At 46.1% G+C, this 22,299-nt stretch overlaps 1 protein-coding gene across 2 annotated transcripts in view; it reads left to right on the forward strand.

Moving 5' to 3' along the window:
* slc12a5a (solute carrier family 12 member 5a) overlaps nucleotides 1–22,299 on the forward strand; it is a 174,664-nt gene that overhangs the window by 34,207 nt on the left and 118,158 nt on the right. For both annotated transcript variants that reach the window (XM_088937802.1, XM_088937803.1), the window contains exon 2: nucleotides 15,031–15,063. In XM_088937802.1, coding sequence (XP_088793928.1) covers nucleotides 15,031–15,063 — 33 coding nt within the window. The remainder of the gene's footprint in view (nucleotides 1–15,030; nucleotides 15,064–22,299) is intronic.

The following is a 22,299-nucleotide window of genomic DNA, read 5'->3' on the forward strand; positions in this document are numbered from 1 at the left end:
TGCGCTGTGCAGATTAGCTGGATGAAGCAGCACTTCTGGGGTTCAGAAGACAGCTGCCATTGTAGCCACCTTAGCGTGCCTGAGCCGTGGGCGTCGGAGACCATGTGCCATTGTGACTGAGAACTGAACACGCGCTCACTCGAGAGTTCCTCCACGTTCGAAGTGAGACCACAGGCATGCTTTCAAATCCAGTTGCTCGCTTCGAACAACTGCGTTCTGCAAGTAACTGAAGTAGGTAATTTTCAGATAAATTGATGCACGTGTTGGCAAGAGCAATGAGGCCTGTCTGATAAAATTCTCCCTGCTGGCACAGAAGCTGCAGCACATGTGTTTTTTTCAACTTTAACGTTTATAGCTATTTAGTTATCTGTAAGAAAAATACTGTAGAGTTTATTCTTATAATATTATAAGAATTACTTACAGTCTTAAGAGGGACCATTGTATAGCATTATATAATCTTACAGTACTTTCAGGGAAAGTAGGTCACTTTCCATTACAGGCAGGCACGATAGTGTACAGCGAAGAGCACTGCAGATAGACAGGTGCAGGACCTTACTGTAAAATGTCGTGGTGTAGTAACTATTGAGAATTCTCTAAAACAGTGTCTTGAGAAGTGTGTGCATTGCAAAATGGGATCTTCCTGCAGCGTGACTGGTTCAGAGTCCGTTCTAGTCCAGACTTGATTGTAATTCACTGTGTACAGGCTCCCCACTGCCCTGCTACAGACTTCCCTCCTGCTTCTCCACTGCCCACGCACAGAACCAGCTCAAGGCCCCAGAAATTCTCCTTCACCACCCTGCACTCTTAAGTCACCATGGCAGATTTTTTCCTCTAATGGAAAAGGGTTATAAATGATGCAGCGTTGGTGAAGAGCGTGCGTGGCAGGGGATCCTTTTAAATGGAACTTGTTTGAAAATTGATGGGCTTGCTTTTCGTCCCGTGCTCTGACGGTTCGTGTCCCTTGTGAGCCTCTTTCACTCTCGCTTCCTCCTACTCCCTGGTCCTCCATCCCTCTCCATTCGGCTGCCCTGTGTGCTCCCGTGTGCTGTAGATGTAGGGACCTGTAGTCTTGCAAGCTGTTTCACCATCCTCATCATAGGAACTCGCTTGCAGACCACATGTTTGCAAAACATTTTTTAATTTTATTGGAACAGCTTTATATCTCAGGCTCACAGCAGCAGCTCCTGTTTCTGTAGGACCTGTCAGGCCCTAATCACTTCCTAAACCTTTGACATCCGGCACCTGACAGGAGAGGTGTTTCTGATTGGAGGACCAGTACATCTCTCAGTGACATCATGGCAAGCCTGCAGGTCAGGTGCCAAGGAAGGAGCAGAAGTGGCTGTTTTCCAGAAAACTCCCAAGAATAATTCAGTGCCAATCCCTTCCTCATAGGGAGCACATCCCAGAATGCCTGTGTGAGTTGGCTTGTCAGGTGACCCAGACTCAAACCTGTGACATTGCATCATAGAACCTAACTTCCTCTTACCTCAGAGCGTGTACCTGTGTCGGCTGAGCCACTCTGGGCGTTTCTTTAATAAGAAGACGTGTATTTTAAGATAAGGATTCATGAAAAACCGGATTCCCCGTACTGGATGTGGGAATCCCTCAGCTCAGTATTGCTTAGGTCTCAGAAGAAAAGGAGTAAAACCCACCAGTATGGGATATCTCTTCACATCTGCATGGTTTTGAAACAGCTGATTCAGCTATGTCACGCGTGTTTGGAACAGTAGCCGTGGTTTTAAAAATGGAAACAGGAATCCCCTGCAGCAAGATCAGTGTGTTCTGATGTCAGGCTCTCTGCCGGCTTCATTGATTGGGGGTTCCCTCGTGACCCCTTCTTAAGCGATCGCTTTACGCATCAAACAACATGCGAAAACCACACCGCTCAATAAGGCACCGACGCAGCCTGCCTTCCTTTTGACTGGCGCTCAAGCTGTTTAGTCCCCTTTTCCCGCAGGGCTGCAGATCCCATAATTGGCCTGTCAGTTTCACTGTGGTTCACATTAGCGGTGGGGTCAGGGGGCGTCGCTTGGTGCATGCATGATTCTGATTTAGTTTTGTTCCGATGCGACCAGCGGACGCGGATTGTAAGTCGCGCACGTTGATTAAATAAATCTATGCTACAGTCTCCCGTCTGAGGCTGCTCATTTGATTGAGTGCTGTAAGCGTTGGGCAGAGATGTTGTTGTGTTAACATTCCTTTACAACTCCTGTTTGCCGCTCGCATGCATTGCGATGTACACAGTCCTTTGAGTGGAGAGCTACACCCATGTAGTTTTCCACTGCATGCCCATTTCATATCGCTCATTTGTTGTGGCATTTATGGAGTGTAATTTTAGAAAGCGATGGAGTTCATTTGGACATGAGTGGAGGCGGGCTGTCCCAGTGTTGTTAGTGCTGGTATGAGCTTTGGGTAGGAGAGCTGAATGTACTCTGCCCCACTTCTGCATCTCAGAGTACTGAGCCGAAAGATAAGGCAGTACTGTACAGTGCACAGCCGCGTTATTGCATTTCCGAAGATTAAAAAACAGAATTAATAAAACATCAGCCAAATGTACTGTATATGCTTCTGTTTTCCTTGAACTTAGTTCACTGTTGCTAACAAAGTGGTTCTGTTACTTTAACCATGGCAGGATTGATCTAGAACTGCGGATCATGGGATGAAATGATTTCGCCTAATGCACTCCATGTTGCCTGGGCAACTTGTGTGACTTCTAACCATTCTGGTGATAGGTAACTAACCCTGATAATCCCCAGAGTCGGGATTAGGACTTCCTAGAATGATTGTTTGAGCTATACTGCTTAAGATCAGCAATGGCGTATCCTCTGTTAATCATTTTGGCACTGCTGATTTTGTTAATGTAGATCTAGCTGCTTAGTCAGCATATATTGAAATGTGCCACGTGTTCTCTCCATATGTGTGCCCTGTCAGTTGCACCCTTGACTCTTGGATCTCTCTGAGATCTCATCCTGCCGTTTGGGGTTGGGGGTCATTTGGCAAATTAGGCTATCTCTCCGTCGTTTGGATACTGTCATGGTTGAGAACCATGTTTATGTTGTGTGAAAAGGCATATGCTTTAGCTGTTGTGTGGACCGTTTAACAGCCAGTGGTGAGTGATCCCTGCCTCTCTTCAGTGGAGTGAAAAAACACTTAAAGAGCTCTCTGTCATCTTTATTCCTGGATTACACTTTAGAATACAGCTACATATACATTCCCTGCATGATTATTACTCATGCTTTTACATAGATTTATCATTTAATTCCATTACGTGGAGTGCAGCCAGTTCTAAATGCAGGCTGGTGATTAATTATGTCCTGAACCTGATTATTCCTCCCTTCATTGGATTGGAAAATGACCGTGTGTGGAAGGTTTTAGGTGTTTCCATGGTGGTAAAAGTAAGAGACTTGCAAACTGGAGATCCTATTGTGTTTGTATTTTGCAGCGCATCATTCGGGATAAAAAAAATAAAATTAGTAACTGCAGCCTAAACTGGCAACTCTGTTTTATGCCAAATTAATTCACTCATCCACAGCCTGGAGAAAAACCATGACAGAGGGCTGTTTGAGTGCAACACAGACAGAGCTGCATATGTTCAGTATGCAGACCTAGGTTGTGTTTCTCTAAGGGATCTGAGACACCCAAATGATCACGTCCTTGTGATGCACAAAGCAAAAATTGAATTAAAAAGTGTTCAGGCCCAATGAGTAAACAAACAGATTTAAATGGAGTAGGGAGGGTTATATGTGTATTTTGGGCTGTCTGTGGTTGCCACTGTGCAGTTCAGAGAAGTGATTACCAGTATTTGCATGGCTGAGCCTTGCCCCAGTGCTTCACAGAAGAAGACCCAGTAATTAAAGACATGACCTGAGAGTTTGGGTCTTCTCCTTCTCGATTCTGAGGGCAGAAAGTGAACCGTGTTCACGACAAATCTACTTGTAGTTGTGTAGGTAGGTAGTGCTATTAGATTGGACCTAGCAGCAATGCAGTGTTCACAGGGGAGGTTTTGCATGATGTGTGCAGGTCACTGTACTAACCATATTACAGACAGTGCAGGGGACAAGGCTCGTAGTGAGAAAAAAGGGCTTAGGAGCTGGATCACTGGCGCATGTTGCTAATTTTAAACCAATAGTAGAAGATTATCTAAGAAAGCTGAAATACTGTTTATGCTCCCAAATATTTCTGCAAGATCAGTCACCACGTCTAAACTATATCTATAACTTGCACACAGTGAGATGAAACCATCTTTGTCCTAGTGTTTAATGCACCTCTATATTTCCTTATCGCCCCATGATCTGACTTGAGCATCCAGAATGCTTTGCACCTGTGTATTCAGACAGAAATCGTGGGCCTATCAAGGTGTGTACAGGCTTTGCAGAAGCCTGCCCAGACTCTAGAGCTTTGTACCGCGCTTGAGCAGACCAGGGACATTGGTGTCGACGTGTGGAGCTACAGCACAGCGCCATCTCGTTCCATAATTTATCACATGAGATTCAGGCCCTTCTGCCCCCGGTTATTTATAAGTCTCCTGCCTCACTCACTTACAGCGCTTTGCATTCTCTGCTGTAAAACACAACAGCTCCTTTCTATTTGCGCTAAGTTCCCTCCAGCTCTCAATGCACAAGTGTCAAGAGCTCTCCAAGACAGTGGAAAGTGGGGCCCGGCGATTAGTGCTGTTCCCAGATGGAGGAAAAACCGTAATTAAAGTCAGCTGTGGCGAATGTGGAGAATGCATTACAGATTTTTTTTTTCCAGTACTAATGCATCCTACCCCTTACTTACAGTACATGTCCCAGGCTAGCGCGTATGCACTTAGCAGATCCTCGCCAGAAATGTCACCTCTGTCTATTGCAGCTCAAAACAAGATCTTGTATAAAGCAAAGGCACAAGGGGCAGAACGAAGGCCAGGACATATGACAGTTTTGCTCTTCAAAGGATGACTTTACTTCCAGCTTCTTTTGAATAAGCCCGCCGGCGCAGCCGGGAGAGCTGCCTTATAAAGGTCAAAAGGTTTAATTCTCCCTCAAGAACGATAAGATCCGAGATCAGAACAAATAATGACTTTAGTGTTCCTTTCTGCCTCAGGTGGTAAGACTCAATTATTACATTTGGAAACATCAAAAAAATCTTAAAAACAAAGTACACTCATGAAATGAACAGAGACACCCCTCTGTGGAAGGCGTGCAGGTCTCAGGTTCGTTCTGTGTCTGTGTCCAGCGGTGTGACTCTGAGCTGTAGCACTGAGTGCGCTTGGCCACATATGATTGATGGCTTTGCTGTCTTGCTCCCACCTCCCACTGCCTTTGCTGTATAAATCAGAGCATGGGCCTGGTCCAGAGGGGAGGCTTGAATTAGGGCTGTGCCCAAGACCCCTGTGTCTCCTGGAGTCTAAACAGAATTCTGCTGTGGAAGAAAATTAGGGTGGAGAGTGGCAGTTCTGCAGTAAGATTAGCAGTTCCACTTTGGGCAAACTGCCCACTTCATTGTAAAAATACATTAAATGGGTATCTTCCCTGCTGTGGGAAACCCCATGATATAATATCCAATAGATAAGCTTATTTTCAGAACATATAGCACCCTTTGTTGACCACATTTGTGTGTACGCAGTCCTTCACAAGTGTCATTTGGCTCTGAGCTTCGGCTGGAATCTGTGGCATCAGGAGGACTGATGGTACAGTATAAGACTCCCCCTGGTGGATGATACTGGTCCATTGCAGGCTAAATTCCCAGCATGGCCGGTACCCATTTTTAGAGCTGGGTGTATTGGGGCAATCCTAGGAAAGTACCTTGCTCTAGGGTGCAACAGCTGTATCTGCACTCGGGTCGTGAGACTTCAGCCCAGAGCCCTGGCCCTGACCAATACTCCACAGTGCCCTGTGCTGGTTTGAAGCAGTGTTGATTGTTATCACGGCATGAACACATGAGCCACATCCAATTCGCACACGCTGTCGCGCCCGCAGTATACCAGATGTATTCTGCGTCTCTTCCGAACTAGTGAGCGACAGGCTGTCTGTCGATTTGGGTTTGGGACATCACAGCTGCGGGGAGCTGGGGCTTTGATCAGCTGCAGCTGTGAACCGGCCTGTTTGAGCTCTCGTGGAAGAAAACCCTGTCTGAAAGAGAAACAGCACTTGATAGAAAGCTCCCTTGATCCTGTAGAAAGCAGCCTGAGGTGTGTGTTCCTGTTTGTGGAGGATGGCGGCTGCGTTGCCAGAGTGGCGGCCGGACGAGGGGCTGTGGGGGTGTTGGAGTGTCCACATGTTGGAGGCGTTTGTCGGTGTGTTTGCATCGGTGAAGGGAGAGCAGTGAGAGGGAAGAGGTCTGTGCAAACTTGGAGCTTGTAACCCCTGCGCAGTCCTCCCTGGAAGGGGAGCCAGGATCCCGGGGGGGGGGGGGGGCTCCACCTGACAGAGCACTTCTCCCCAGAGAGTGAAGCTGCGGTGGGTCTCCTCTCCTGTGCTGTCTCCCAGCCGAGAGCGTGCGTGAGAATATACGGTGGTATTGAGGGTGAGGGCTGTTTATGAAGCCGGACGTCCCTGAAGTCCGAACAGGACTAGTGCGCACGTGAACAAGAGCGTGAGAAATCGTGCAGTGCAGATGGGCCTGTGACGAGCCCACCTCGGAGAGGTAGGGTCTGTCTGTCGCAGCGACAAAAAGTCAGTCCAGAAGCGCATCTATTGCAGATTCAATACATAAAGATGAATAAATGCTGCATGATTCCACACTGAGGTTTGCAGGGGTCTGGAAATGATTTGAGCAGTGAACTGTGCAGAAGCCGGTGTGAACAGAGCCCTCTCCTGGTGTGGCTAAACTTCTGACGAGAGACCTTAATCCATCCACAAGGTCCAAAGCTGTCATGCAGCAATGTAGAGGACTGCTAAGGAGTCCCTTCTGTAAAAGACGTGGCAGTCAGCAATGATCATCGTAACCTATTCCTGTTGACAATTCATTTATTTCTCGTGGTGCCTTATGAAGACATTTCCTAACATTTTCAAACCTTACCTCTGGACTTGCCTGTCTTTGTCTTTGAGTGGTAAAGTGTTCATTTGTGCATCGCTGGCGTTCTGTTTTTTGTTCCTTCATTGAAGGTTTTTGCATCTGCAGTCTTGTTACCCCATCTTTAAAAGAGTTTTCTGCAGAGCAGGAGACGCTTGTAGACAGTCCCCCCTAAGAGGATTGCTTTAAAAAGTCATCTGTTGACGCCACCTCTCAAGTCGACAGAGGTTACTGCGGAAGGAAAATGAAGTGAAGAAAAAGAAGAGAATCTCCCTCTCCTGGATTCGGTTCATTTGAGATTTACTATCTCGATGTGGGAAACGTCCAGGGGGAGATGTTCTTTCATGAATTAGAGAGAGCAGCCATTCCCCCGGTCTGCTGTATAAAAACAGCCGTCTGTAGCTGTTCTGAGCGCTGATTAAAACAGAAGTGTTTTTGTTATGAGTCAGAGTGTCTTATACTGTAAGTCTTCCTTAACACTAAGACATTAGACGTAATGGTTTTTTCCCCCTACTCCTAGAGATGCACAAGCATAGCCGTTTCTGTTTATTGCACTTCAGGCAGCACAGGCTTCAAATGAAAAGAGACAGAATTAGGGCCCCAAACTGAGAGGATACTTTTAGAAAACCAGGGACCTGTGACAGTGTAAGAATTCACCATTTTTACCGGAGTGTGGTGTAACATTAACCTGGTTCTGTTGAAACCAAATCAAATACTTTATTCAACCCCAAAAGAGGCAATTTAAGACCCAAGACTTTTATGGAAGATAAGTCTGAGTACATTGCAGAGCTGGACAAAAAAAAATGTCCTTGTTTCATGTCCATACTTGATTATCCTCCCAGTCTGCTTTTATAGTATGTCTATAAGCTAAAAGATTGAACACTGGAAGGACAGTATTTAAGGAGAAAACAAAAACCTGCACATTAATGTTGCGTGAGCAAGTGCTCCAGATCTTGCGCTGGTCTGACGTTTTGCACTAGTGTCTCTGCAAGGCAGGCTGGGAAGGCTGGAGAGGGAGAACTGTGTAACTGTGTGTAGGCGCTGGCGGAAAGATCGCTCTGTAAGTCCCATCGTACTCTGGAGCAGGGAGAGACAGAAAAACATAGGATCAATGGCCTTTCAATAGCACAGGGTCTGGCAGCACTCCCTCCCTCTAATTTAGCCACAGGACTAATGCATGCCGAATTGTCGAATGTGCAGCCCGTCTTCTAACCCACTTTGGTGTTTAGAAGTCTTCTTCATTCCCACATCTCCATTTATAGGCGCCTTCCCTGTTGAACACCGGTGCGTCCTGCAGTCTAACGTGTAACTTGTCAGCCCTGCACCTGTGTTCACCGCAGGTTCACCTTGACTTGTTGATCCCAGTCGGATTCCTGTAGATCCCAGTCACCGGAGTTCCTGGATGTATTCAGTTGGCCACCGATTAAAGATTTGGAGAAAAATAAAATGCAAAAAATTGTACATTCTGTCAGCTGACGGAGAGCTCAGATGAAATGAACACCAGAAACTCGTTGTTCCCGAGGAGCAGTTCTGCTTCTCGTTTCTGTTGCCCCTCCTGAGATCTTAATTGCCTAATTGAACTCATTATTTGCCCTGTTGGTCTCTTCAGATCGTATTCTTGGGTTTCCCAATCTTGATCCCCAGGACTCCAGCGTGTCTTCTGACTTTTCAGTTCCGCTGAGCTCTCAATTACTTAATTGGATTCCTTCCCTAATGAATGAGTAATTTGTTGGATTAGAGCTTTGTCAGTTGTTTTCAGCACTAAAACTGTTGGGAAATTTTCAAGTTCTCCGGAAAATTGTATCATCCGAGTGAAATATCTGCAACTTTTTCAGAGCTGAAAACAACACTGCAGAAGCTTAATTAAGCAAAGGATTTGTCCACTGAAGTCATTGAGAGCCTAGTGGAAACACAAGTCATCTGTCACCCCATGGACAGGAGGTCTAGGACTGGGAGGTGTGTTTAAAGGTACTGGAGATTGAGAGAGACTGATAAAGCCTGCTGGGCTGTGCTGGTAGAGGCAGGGCAGATGTGTCTACAGGTTTAAATTCCACCTCAGTTCTTAAGGACCTTAATAAGCTTGTTATTGGTTCAATTGCAGCCACTTACCAACTTCTCTCAGCAGTGCAAGTGCTGCTGCATTTAAAAGATGTTGTTTTGATTGGTTATTTTAAATTCCAGAGATCAGTTCTTGACAAGCGCCCCTGAGGAAAGGAGCAGGGCTCCCAACGTCACTGCTCTGTCCTTTGAGGCATCGTTGAATAATTACTAGTTTGGCTGACACTTTTATCAAACCAGTCTTACATTTGCGCTCATTTATATCTCTGCGTATCTTACTGGAGCAGTTTGGATGAAGTGCCTTGCTCAAGAGTACAGGAGCTGTGTCTCAGCTTGGATTTGAACCAAGAGCCCTCCAGGTTCCTGGCCGCTGCTCCACACTGCTGCCTGCAACAAACTGCTCTGATACTTCTTTGCCGGAGCCTGGCTTTTATATTCAGAAGTACTTTAACCCAGCTGAGGCAGAACAACCACTGTGAGTACGTGGTGCCAGCTCTATTTGTGGTTTTCCGTGGAAATCAATCCGTAGTTGAGAAGGATTAAAAGAGATGGTTGAAGCAGACTCGGACAGCTAGTGGCCTCCTGGAAATTGAGCTGAGGACGGTTTCTCTATAGTTCGTCTTTGCTGCCCATGAAACATGTCGCACAAGCCCTGCAAAGACGCAGAGAAGGGGTACCTCCTTTTCTGAGGAGATGAATATTCAGTGCGCAGGAGATGAGCTCCGAAGATGTTCCTGGTAAATCAGGCTCATTTATTAAAAATGAGCCGTGTGTTTTGGCGGTGGAATGTTAAGGAGAAAACGGGAATAAATTTACAAGTTAATAAGAGTCTAGCAAACCCCCTTGGGGTTAGAAGGAGCCTTTGAAATGTTGCTGGAGGACGGGACGCCGATGGCAGGCGATGGAGGCAGGGGGGGGCGCAGTGCCTCTCCGTTACACTGTAATTAAAAAGATATGATAAGTAAATGGGGATGAAAGAAAGCAGGAGAGCCCGTCCCTGCGGACAGTGGCAACAGAGAGCAAACTGCACTGAGAGATCCCAAGCAGGCTGGACTCCGGGTGACAGTCCTGGACACCGGGGGTTTCCAGGACAGAACGAGCTGTGGATGTGCAAGTGGTCTGCACAGCTATCGCTTCAGGGGGGTTTTCTGATGCTGCGGGAAATTAAACTTGATGCCATGATTGTCGCATCAGAGTCGTATGAGTGTTTTTTTTTTTTTTGCAGGCACAGAATTGAAATGATGCGTATGATTGAAAGTTAAATATGGATTGCCGTGCAGATGATGGCTCGTTTAACCTTCTCATATTAATCAGTTGACCCTTCCAGTCAATTTCCATAGTGGTGGAGCTCCCTTCTTGTTGACTTAATATGATATTGCTCTGAGCTGTAGTGGTTGTGGTGGCCAAGTGCAGTGCCAGTACATGTTGTGAGAGTCATGTGATGATTGGTAATAAGTATTAACCCTTTATCCATCTTGAACTCGGGGACTGCAGTATCACTACCTTGGAAAGACCATGCATTTGCAGCCAGACACTATAATGCCCTTCAGTTTAATATACACTAAAGTACTGCAGTGCTTCTCAGTGCATGAGAATAGTGCTTTGTGCATGTGTTGCACAATGCCGGGCAATTAGTGATTCCTTATATTCACACTGTGCTTTTCATCCCAAATGATCCCAAAGCACTTTACACTGTATAGGGGACCCATTTCATCTACTATCCTGTACCAGCAGCCCCTCTATCCAGGAGAGCAGATGGGGAAGTGAGAATCTACTTCACCAGTTAAATTAAGAGGGAGGCCAGGACTCCAGGGTTAACATCCCTGGTCTTACCAGCAGTGCTATTGGCTTATCAAAGACCAGGTGTTCAAGACCTCAGTGTACCATCTTATCTGAAGGACAGCATGTATTCACCCACCATGCTGGTGCATTGGCTTGGAAATTCTGGGCTAGAGAGAAGAGTGCCACCTATTTGGTCAATTAATACTGCTTGCAGCTGCAACTTAGTTGTCCTTAAAGTGTCACGCCCTCTGCAGCCAGAGGGCGCTCCTTCTCTGTCCTGTCCCTGGTTTCCGGTCTGCTGTCCTTCCGGTCCCTCTCTTTCCCTTGGGCTATATATTTCCGGGTCTTGCACTCTGTCCTCGCTCAGCATTGATGTTCGGATGTCCTGAGACCTGCCTAGCACCAGGGCGCCCCACGTCCGCTCCCTGAGGGCATAGGTTTCTATACGGCAATCCTGAACTCTTTGCACTAATGAGCCCGGGCCTTTTTCCCATCTCGCCGCTACGCATATGGGTCTTTTTCCGCTCTCCTGTTCCCCACGGTTAGTCCCTTTGGACGTCCGTGACATAAAGTACCATCCAAGTACAGACAAGACCCAGCCTTGCTTAGTGTCCGAGGTCTGAAGAGCTCAGGCTACAGCCTGGTAACGCTGTTGTGATGGGGTGCTAATCTGCTCTCTCTTTTTTAAGGCAGTGAGTGGGGGCTGCATGACAGGTTGAGATAAGGAGCTGGTAAGCTGTATGTCATACAATATCATGTGTGCTCTCCTTGCTGCATGAAATCAGCCTACCTGCTCTTCCTCTGCACAGAGTGATTACTTCATGTAAATTTTAATCCAAAACTAAATCTGACAACAAAATAGGTCTTCTTTGTCTTTCTGTCTTCTGTAATTATGAGCTGGTACAGTTTTGCTCACAGGGACTGAAAAGTTTTTTTTTTGATAATACAAGTTTGCACAAGAACCACTGCTGTTCTCTTAAAACAAAATATCCTGTCATGTCAATGCAAATTACATATCGGGTTTTTACCAGCAACACGTTCTTGTATACAGTACGCCAGGCCGATGAAGCCAAAAATGTAAATCTGTGCTAATTTCCTCTAGATTGTCTTTGTAGATTTTACTCAGAATAGGTTAGCGCAAAGGTGAACTCACCTGCCAGGTGATTCATTCACGAACTAGGTGCTAGAGATGGCGGCTAAGTTTGTGAACAGGAGGCTTCCCATCCACCCAGTGGTAACACTGAATCATGACTTGAAAACTTGTATGGCTGAAACCATGGATGATCTTTCTCCTCTGTGGTTGCAGACTCAATGGTGAGTGCTCTGAGACTAGATCGTATTACGTAAAAGTCGCCACTCAGTCTTCGTTCTCAGGCTGCCTTGTTTGGTCCTATAAATATTGTCTTGAGAAGACAGGTCTCTTTTTCGCCTTTATCAGGGGCATAATTAAAAACAAACCTGTCACGTTTCTGGAGTCTGTTTATTACTTGCTGTCCTCGTTCAAGTGGGAAGCACGTCGGTTTGTTTAGAGTCAGATCTTCAATTAAAAGGCAGAAAGCCACCAATAAGGACGTTAATTAGCGAAAAAATTATTTTAATGGCCACTTCCTTTCAGACGCATTAGAGTCTGCCCCTGAAAGCCTCTGATGGTGACTCATTAGTTTAATTACCTTCAACTCATTATGTCCAAGTAGAGTCTCATACCACTGGTAGCCTAGTTTTAACCCTCCTGTCCGCCTCCTCAGTGGTTTTGAAGTGAACTTCCTGACACACAGGGTACTGTTACCCAAAAGCTGAGCCTCCACAGAAAGAGCAGCCTTCACCTCTGCTGAGCCAGAGTCTCATCCTTTAAACTCAAGGGGATGGGCGCTAAACGCTGCTTTTCATGGTCAATTTTTGCGTTGTTAGTTTTCTCGCAGCAAGGTTTTGATTCCATTCTTCTGTGAAGAAAATAGAAATTCGGGAGAGTGAAGACGGCGATAGCAGTGCGGAGCACAGCAGCTGCATTTCCAAACCTCAATCACACCAAGGAGACCTATTCCGTTCGTTAAATAAGAGTTGTAAAGAAATACTGGACACCTTTTTATGATCCGGTAGAGCAGTTATGGAACTCTCAGACCCCCAGACAACATGGAGTCAGATTGTTTGGTATCATAGATATGGTTAAAAAAAGAATGGAGTTGGGAGTATTTTAACAGGCCCTGGCAGGGATCTTGGGTAAAATGACACCCTGTTGGGTCAGCACAGTGGTGTGGTGGATGTTATGGCTGCCTCACAGTTTTTCGGTCCTGGGTTTGATTTCAGACTTTGTGTGTGGAGTTCTCGCATGACCATATGGCTTCCTCCTGCTTTGCAGAAACATACTGGCTGGAATAAGTTCAGTCTCTAAATTCCCCACATGCGTGCGTGCGTGTGTGTGTGTGTGCCCTGTTATTCCTTGATAGGTTGCTTTTCTCTTGCCTGACTCCAGAGCAGTTATGTCTTTTCTGTCTCACAGTGACAAAAAATTAAACACGGTATTCTAAATGTTGTAAAACAGTGCACACATTAGGATTTTAACAATAAAAATTAGACATTTAACCATAAATGTTAATAACCCCCCAAAAATCTGAAACCACCAGCTCTAAATCTTTTTCCTAAGCAGATTCCACCTGTTAGCTGAGTTTGATATATCTCACATATTTTGTTTTTGTTCCCGGTGTGTAATACCCTGCACTTGTCTGCTTCAAAGACCATCCGCCAGGTGTTTGCCTAATCTCGAGTCACTCAAATTGTTTTGATTTCCTTTGCAGCTCTTACAGTTTTTTGATAATCTTCCTCTTTTCGTATCATCTGCGAGGGCATCCACTGTAAAATACTATCCCAGAATTTTGTCCATTGATGTAATATAAAAGCAGCAGTGGTTCAAATACAGATCCTGGTGATATTCCACTGATGACATCACCTGTACTCGCAGAGCATTCACCTGTGTGTTACTAGTAAACCTTCACGTTCATTCCGCTTTTCTTCATCTCTGTTTTGTCCTTTTAAGTGCTGTAAAATGTTTTCTGAAGTGCAAATGTTGCTTGTGTTCAGAACAGCGTTGTGCACAGGGGACTCCATTTCTTGCAAGTCCTTGCCATTGCAATGTATCTCTTCAGAGCTTGCACCTGCTCTTCCCTGGGCAGATGCCTGCTCCCCTGCATCTCTGGGACTGCTGAGGGAAAGATGACAAATGGCCTACAGCAGAAAATAAGGAGGTGCTTATCTGAGCGCAAGTCACCCACAGACAAGAAAGATACAAAAGGAAGATAAATTTACAGATGAAGTTACAGACCACATGGTTCTTGAACTAGCGAACTATTAGCTGTTTATTGAATATTTATTTAGAATGTAGATAAATAAAATCAGTTCCTATTAATGGTACTTAATAAACACCTCCAAAGTGCTTGGCAAAGCAACTAGAAACTCCTGATCTCCCCCCACTCTGTGGTTTTAGGTTTCCCAGCTTCATGTGGCAACAGGTGTCAATTATTAATTTTATTATTTTATAATAAATGAAAAAAATCACCAACCCTTTTTGTTGGCCGTGCTTCCCCAAGACGATCAGAAATAACTCTCCTTTTCTGAAATAACGCAACAGAAAACCGGCGTGTCTGTTCTGATTTTCCTTCTGAAAAATCTCCCTGTCAGAGGTTTTATTACAGAGGCTCTGAAGTTGTGGGGTGATTGAGCGCCTACTGCACTGTGTTTGGCCTGAGGCCCCTCTGTCATGACAGAGATTTCTGATTAAAATATCGCACTAAATGTACAGTACATGAACCAGAAATAAGGGGCCTATGAGGATTGACTATACAGGGCTTCTTTTTTAGTAACTTTATTTTTTTTTCCCCTACATGTAATAATCCGTACTTTGTGTACATTAAATGTCATCTGCCAGATGTCTGACCTGTCTTTAATTGCAGATATTTGTGAATAAAAATTGCAGTGCCGAATCTCAATCAGAGCATGTCCATCTTATCTGTAGTTCCGTAAAAGGTTTACTCAGAGGGAATGTCATTGGTATCAAAATCTGGAGACTCATCAGGTCAATGGGACAGCTCTCTGAAGAGACATCTGTGCCGTGTATCCAAACTCGGGCAGTGAAATACGGGGCTTTTTACGTGCTGAGGTTGTTCTTGGCTTCTGACTGTCCGACCTCTTCTCTTGTCTTCACAGATTCTGTCCAGCAGGTGCGCACCTTCTCCCCAGGTAAGCCAGAAGAATTTCCCCTTTACTTCTCAGCACTTGGGCTTGGTTCCAATGCTCTCAGAATGCCATTATTGTATGTTTTCTGTCTCTGTTTCCCTTGCTATCCCCTTCTGGGCACTAATTAGGAAATAATAGCCTAGGAATGACAGGAATGGGGAAATGGCATGCCTCCTACGACCGCCCAGATCAATGAAAGTGTGATGCGTTTATAAGCTTGTGCTCCATTGAGTCACACGGCCAGCAGCTTTGTGCCCAGTTCAGGGACAGAAAGACAGGTGAAACAAATGCTCTATTCCAGGTTAGTGGAACATAACTTCTGTTGGAGTGAAAGTCTTTGCTGGTAAAGATCGTTTTTGTTTTTATATTTTTAATATGTTATGAAAACGAATACATTTACTGAAGGAAGTTTAGGTATTTTAATGCAGCTTTTCAAAAAAAAAAAGATATCTATGGAGACAGGACTGGAACATTTTCCCAATACCAGTTGACATAGTTCTGTGTGAAATGTGGGTCACAGTCCAGCTTCTTTTGGTTTTAACTGTTCCTTACGCAGGTGTTTTTTTAGCTACCGTACAAAGTATTGCCTGTAAATTCTCCTGGCTGTCTGAATTGACACACTAGCCTGGTGTGCTGTTGCCTGCTCTTACCCAGGGGCACATGCACCTAGAGTCAGCCCTTTTGTGAGGGCAATCAAGTCCACAACTTGTCCCCCAGCACAAGCACGCGGAGGAAACAGTTTTGCCTGCTGGCGAGCCCTCAAGTTCACCGTGTTTCTTGCCCAGTTCTGCACTGCGGTGTTTGGAAAGCGTCACTCGGCGAGCCCAGGCGAGGGTGAGGAATGAGGCCGTGTTGTGTGACTCGGGGAGGCAGCACTCTGCTCTTGAGGCTTGGCGTCCTCGCTGTGTGTGGTAGCTCTCGGTGCTAAGGCTCAGCCCTTCGTGGTCACAACCCGGCGGCGCGCAGGCAAGCCCGGTGCCGGCCGGCAGAAGTGCAAGAATAAGCCCGAGAGCAGCCGCTCTGTCTCTGGGAAGAGCGGTTTCTTGCGCTCCCGGAGGCGGAGGGGCAGCACAGCGGGCAGATAAATCAGGGGTGCCGGAGCCGCTGGCCAATGAAGTGTGAAAGAGCCCTGATGGGCGCATATGGCCGAATCGGAGCGAGAGAATTTACTGCCGTCACGCTCCGTGCTCCGGCAAGCCTGGCCGGAGCGGGCTGCCCAAATTAAATCCAGCGCCGCACACTCTGCTGCGGAGCGTGACCGGGCCAGGGGCAGCGGGAGAGCTGCTGGGCTGCAGGAGGAGGCACGGCCGCCGCTCCGAGAATAACAACAACAGAGCAGCTCCGTGCCGCAGTGGTCGGCATTGCTGCAGGTGCCCTGGCTTTGAATCCTGGGGCGCTGCCTCTGCATGGAGTCTGAACTCCCTAGGTTCTTGTGGGTTTACTCCCGGTGCCTCAGTGTCCTCCTGCAGTCCAAAGCCCTGCGATCGACAGGCGTCCCCTCCAGGGTGTATCCCGCCTTGCTCCTGCTGCTTGCCAGGATGGGCTCCTTCTCTCCTCCACGGGATGAATCAGTTCAGAAAATGGATGGATGATAACAGAAGTCAAAACCTGTCCGTGATGCAGTGGTTTGAAGTATTTTATGTGTTTAAGTACTACTTCTTGCAACTGTTCCAGGAAGAGCAGCTTGATGGAGACTTGCTGCTGCTGGTAAGGACTGAGGTGGGGTTGTGTGCCACAGAGAAATTCCTGCTCTTGAGAGTTTTGCACATACCATGATGCAGTTCCCAGCGAGCAGTGATGTTGACTGCTCATCACAGGGAGACCAGGAGATTCCCCCACCTCAGGTCTCCTGATCCCAGGCTCTTCGACTCCGTATGGCCTCTTTCCCAGCCCGGCATCTCTCACCTGAGGACTGTCTTTCCACAGGTGCAAAGAGGCTCCGCTTTTGATTCCGCTCCCATCCTGGGCCTCTCCCCGGTGCTGCGGTCGCCCTGATTGATCTGTGAGCAGATATTTACGAAGCGGAGCTCTCTGGGCATCCATAAAACTCGCAGTGTTGCTGAGCTGAGCAGTTGCAGCTTATGATGAGCACACTTTAGGATGTGCCGAGTATCTAGGCCAGCTAGCATTAACTTCTCTGAACGTCTTTTGCACTTTGTTAAGAACTCTCTTAATGTCCTTTCTGTCATTGCTGACATTTGCAGAAGACTGTGGTTCCTGCCTGTACTGCCTACCTAGGGCAGGCAAGTACCGTGTCTCACCTCACTGCTGAGGGGAGGTGGGATCTTTGCCGTTGACCTTCAGGGGATCTGCTTGAGATTCCCTTGCTTTCCTCCTTCCTCTGAGAATTCAAGTGTATTGGACCCTCATCCAGAGGCAGAGAAGCCAGGTTTGAACTCCATATCTGGTGATCACGTTGGTGGTGGTTAGAAGAGGGTGCAAGGTTGCATAAACATAAGCTCATCATCCGCGACAGCTGTTTATTTGTATTAAATCAGCATGCCAGCTATATCAGTGGTAAGATCTGGAGTGGTTGTACCCTCTGGGCTGTGTACATCATCCTTTTTTTGAACAACGCAGTGGCAGTAAGAACAACTAAGAGCTTATCTTGACTCCTAACTACTTTATATTCCCTTAATATCCCACTCGTAAGACAGTAATCTCATTAGGTGACGCGGAACACTTGGCCGGGCTGCATGGCGATCTCATTAGGATAGAGTGCCTCCAAACGATCTGCCGGCACAGCGCTGATTACCAGTTGTGGTGCTCAGACCGCGGGAGCCCAGGCACCCCCAGAGCAAGTGGTGTCCTGTTGATGAAGGCTCGATTGTGCCGGAAACCGGAGCTTTTCCGAAAAACAGGGGAAATTGTTATCCGCGGGTTCCTTTAGTGAAGGCAGCAAAATGACTGACAAATTGCTCAAAGCATGCAAGCGCTGCGCAAAGAGCCCATGGACCAGCTTGTTTATGGGGCCTCAGATATTCCGCCCTTTTTATAACACTCCTTATTGACAGATTTCCGTGGATAAGCAAACATGAAGAGTGGCATGCTTTTAAACAACAAAGAAGAGGGTATAATTAAATAACTCCTACACAAGTAAGGATCCAGGGTAGAATTCAGTTAACTGATTCAATGCCTTGGACTCTTCCCTGCTCACTTCTGCTATATATTCCCTTAAACTAGTAATCTTAGTTTAGATAGCTGGCAAAAAGTGCATGCATACCAGCCGTTATACTTGTCTAAACTCTTAATGCACTTGTGTGGGTGGTCTGCAGCAGACTTCTGTCTGCAGTTCCCAGTTGTGATTAATGTAGAGGGCTCTTCTCTTTTGAAAGTTGCGGCAGTAGGGTGTCTTTCAAGGCTACATCTTGCTGGCTTGCTGATGATGAGGAGGTTTGACGCCTGGTCTGCGCCGGGACCCGTGTGAGGAGGTTGGGGGAGCGTGCGAGACACGTGCATTGCGAGCGTTTGCCTACACGCCTCACGTCCTCAGGTCCGCGCGTCATGAAAGAAGCCGCGGCTCTCAAGTCTGAGAATGCAGAATGCCAACCCGGGCCGTTGCGACACACTCTAGTCAGTCATTAGGAAAATACTGTGGTAAACTTTTCTTGATAAATGCTACGGGCTGTCACGCCAACAGAGCTGGTTGATTGTTGGAAGTTGGGTCATGCTGGAGGGGAAAGAGAGCAGTCAGCCAGCCTCAGTCTTAGTACCTGGTATGGTCCGGGGTAAATACCTGATGCATAGTTAATGTTGTAAAGTACCTTTACCCCCAGAGGACTGGTTTTCTGTCTCAGCTTTCCAGGTGTAGTTATTTCTTTTTCAAGAGGCCACATTTATTGCTCAAAACGGTATGAAGAGTCTCAGGTGGGTGGTGGGCTTTGCTATAGCTGTTGTCATCTTGAGTAAGAGTGTAGATATGATTCCATCAGGCAGAGACGTTTTTCTCTGTCACCATCTGGTTGCACAATTCCTAGAATGGCTGTCGGGAGGATGTGAAGGAAAGTCCTTCTGCAACTGCTCCTCAACTTCCCCATTTTCTGCTGGGCACCCACTGTCTTCCTGTAGTTGCTCTGCAAGGGGCACTGTTTACACTAGACAGTCAGATCCCTGCTGCGTTCTGTGCCCCATGACTTCAGCTCGAAAGGCACTGATCCCTTGTGTATCATTTCCAGAGACAGGAGCACATTGAAGATCAGAAAAATCCTTTTAATTCAGCTCTGAGCTCATCCCTGCATGCCAGCACTCCATTGCCCAGCCTGAAGAGCAGGGGTGATTAAAAGATTTGCCTTCCTCGTGGAACATGAGAGCAGTGTCCTTGTCTGTTCTTCCTCTCTGCTATTCTGTTGCTTGTATGCTACACAAGCTCTCTTCTTGTTCTTACTTTATCGCTTTTCACAAATGCTTCCTCAAAAACAAAATCTCATAATTATTGAACTGCAACTGTCCAGTAATGCCCACTAATGCAAAATAATGCCCAGTTGTTCTGAAACTGCATCCAATAGCTCCATTTACGGCTTTCATTTATTACCAGAGCTGATCTCAAATCCTATAGTCTTATTTTTCCTGAACTTACCTGAACTTTATTTATATACACATAGAGCTTTAACAATGATGGAGAATAAGTGTACGTGATAGTATGCATATTGTTAACATAGCATACAGTGTATGCAGCATCTTTCCCAGTTGTATTTACTAGTACATTGTTCCAGTTTATTGCACGGCTGTAAATAAGATGTATCCAATATGAAGATGAAGTGTGATATGGGGAATAAGTCAGAGACCACTCAAGCACATCCTACTTTATACAGTCCTTGATTACAGGTTTTACTCAGCTCAGACTTCACTTTTAACTCCCTGATTGCTCATAAATGGGTGTAATTTGTAAGGATTCCTTGATTTTCATGACATGTTGCAAGGATAATGTTTTTTTCCGGGATCATGCTGTTTAAAAAACGTTCTCAATCACAGCCCATTGTCCCTTCATTTTTAATTGACAGTGTATCCTTTGCTTTGGTAAACTTTTGCTGCATCTCTATGTCTGCTCCAGTGTTTTCTGCTTCAGCACAGCTTTTGCATTTTGGAGACCCATGGAAAATCTCTCACATGCAAGCAAGCAGGCTGTGTTTACTCCTGCTAGAGATCATTGTGCACAGTTGGGATTCTCGCATAGCTTCCAAACAGGGAACATACAGGGTAACATTGGTGCAACATAGTGAAGTGTATGGAAACGTGCCAAAATCTTTCCTCATCTAAGCCAGTTCCTCTTTGTTCAATGTTAAGGTCAAGAAAAGCCTGTAGTGGTCAGAGGAAGGGGTCAACTGGAGAGGCAGCAATGTGGGGAACAACTGTGAAGAAAACCACACACCCATGAGCATGAGTATACAGCAGCCTCCCGAGTCCTGGGTTCCACAGCACATTTTTCTGATTGTGGAGGAAAGAGAGAAATCCTGTCCAGTGCGGTTTGGCCTTAATCTGCGGATTAGGGTATTATATTTTGCAGCAGTTGCACTGCAGGCGTCAGGCTGGGCTGTGCTCTGTCGTTGGTTTAAGAAGTACATGTCCCAGGGCAGGTCGTAGGGCCACAGCCAATCACAGAATACCCAGAATACCACAGTAAGAAATGGTGGTGGGCGGGGCACCATGAAGACCATGCAACCAGAAGCTTTCAAAACAACCATCAGAGTAGTGTTTGCCCCTCCCCTTTCTAATCAAGTGGGTTGTTTCTATCAGCCTGCATTTCTCATTCTCTGTGTTTTTTTTCAATCCGGACTAGGCCTTTTTCACAAATAAATCTGCTGAACAAAAAATTGCCTTCTAAAACACCAATAACCAAAGATAATAGTGGTTGTTTTAGTTTAGTGCAAGAAATCATCTACCAATCATATCCATTGACAATTACTAGACTTTTACAATAACTGGCAGACAGAGCACAGCAGGCTCCACCAGACATAAAAGAATCCTTAATAAAAAGAAATCGTAATGATCTAAATTAATCCTATTCACTCTCGCCAGTCTTCTCAAGTGGCTGGAATCTCAGCATCAGTACCTGGGCTTGGCTCTTCTGAGTCAGCACTTAATTAAGAGTTGTGGAGCAAATCACACTTTCATCTTTGAATGTGCCCTGGTTGTCTAGGATTTTTTTAAATGGCTGTTTCATTGTAAAAAGGAGTGTTTTTACAAACCTTGTCCATGCAGATGAGTGCTCCACACAGCTGCTGAAACTTTTAAGAAAAGGAGGTCGGCTGGTGACAACTGTGCCAGAAATGAGGTCACAGGCTGTGTTTCTGAATTTGGTTAAATATTTTTTTGTCTTGCTTTCCTCAAAGCCATTTTTATTAGTGAAAATGGCTACAGGTCTTCCAGAAAGCCATGGACACCTCTAGAAGGGATTAGTAAGAACAAAAGCATTGAGTTTACTCAGAGTAAGCACACACAATCTTACCTGTAAATGAACAGAGCTCATCAAAACAAATGTGTTGAAATGTTGCATCGCTTACCCATATCCCTGACCTGAGGAATTAAAGAGAAAATGAAGAAGTGGGCAGGGGCAGATCTTTTCAGAACTGCATTTTAATGATGCCCTGTAATGACTTTCAAAGATTCATATAAAACCAGCCCTTCTGCCAGTTCCATTTTATGGACTTTCGGTTCAAAGTGCACTGGCCACGGTGGGCGAGGTGCCTTGTACAGCAAGTCTCAATCTGACCTTTGACCCTGCTGTCTTCCCCTGTCACCAATCACTGACCCCAGCGAGGTCTGCTAATTAAGCCCTTCTATCAGAGCATTAGTGCACATCACAACCACAGCCCCTGCTTATCCGCGGCAATTTTCCACTGTTATTAACATGCCTGTTCTACAAGTGATAAGCCATTTAATGCTCCCTTGAACAAGGTGTGTAATGGGTTGTTAAAAGCATTACAGCACAGCGATGAAAGGCGATCAAGGGGAGAGCTGAGCTCAGACTCTGCCACCCAGACCCTGATGCGCCTGTCCGCTGAGACAGGGACCCCTCAGGCACCCCCTGTAGAGCTGTGATGGCTCTGCCTGGTTACGATACCCAATGCTTTGCAACCAGCTTGAAGAACGCTTTCGGGAAGGATGTCTTTGCCAGAGGTCAGTACCTTGCTGTTTGTAATGTATCCAACTTTTCCTCTCATAAATGTCAACCAGGCGCAGCATATTGCTTATGGCTCAGTTTCCATCCTTAATGAAACAACGTAGGACGGTATCGATGGG

Source organism: Atractosteus spatula, chromosome 19 (assembly GCF_055471065.1).
Source record: "Atractosteus spatula isolate fAtrSpa1 chromosome 19, fAtrSpa1.hap1, whole genome shotgun sequence".
In the NCBI taxonomy this organism is placed as follows: Eukaryota; Metazoa; Chordata; class Actinopteri; order Semionotiformes; family Lepisosteidae; genus Atractosteus; species Atractosteus spatula.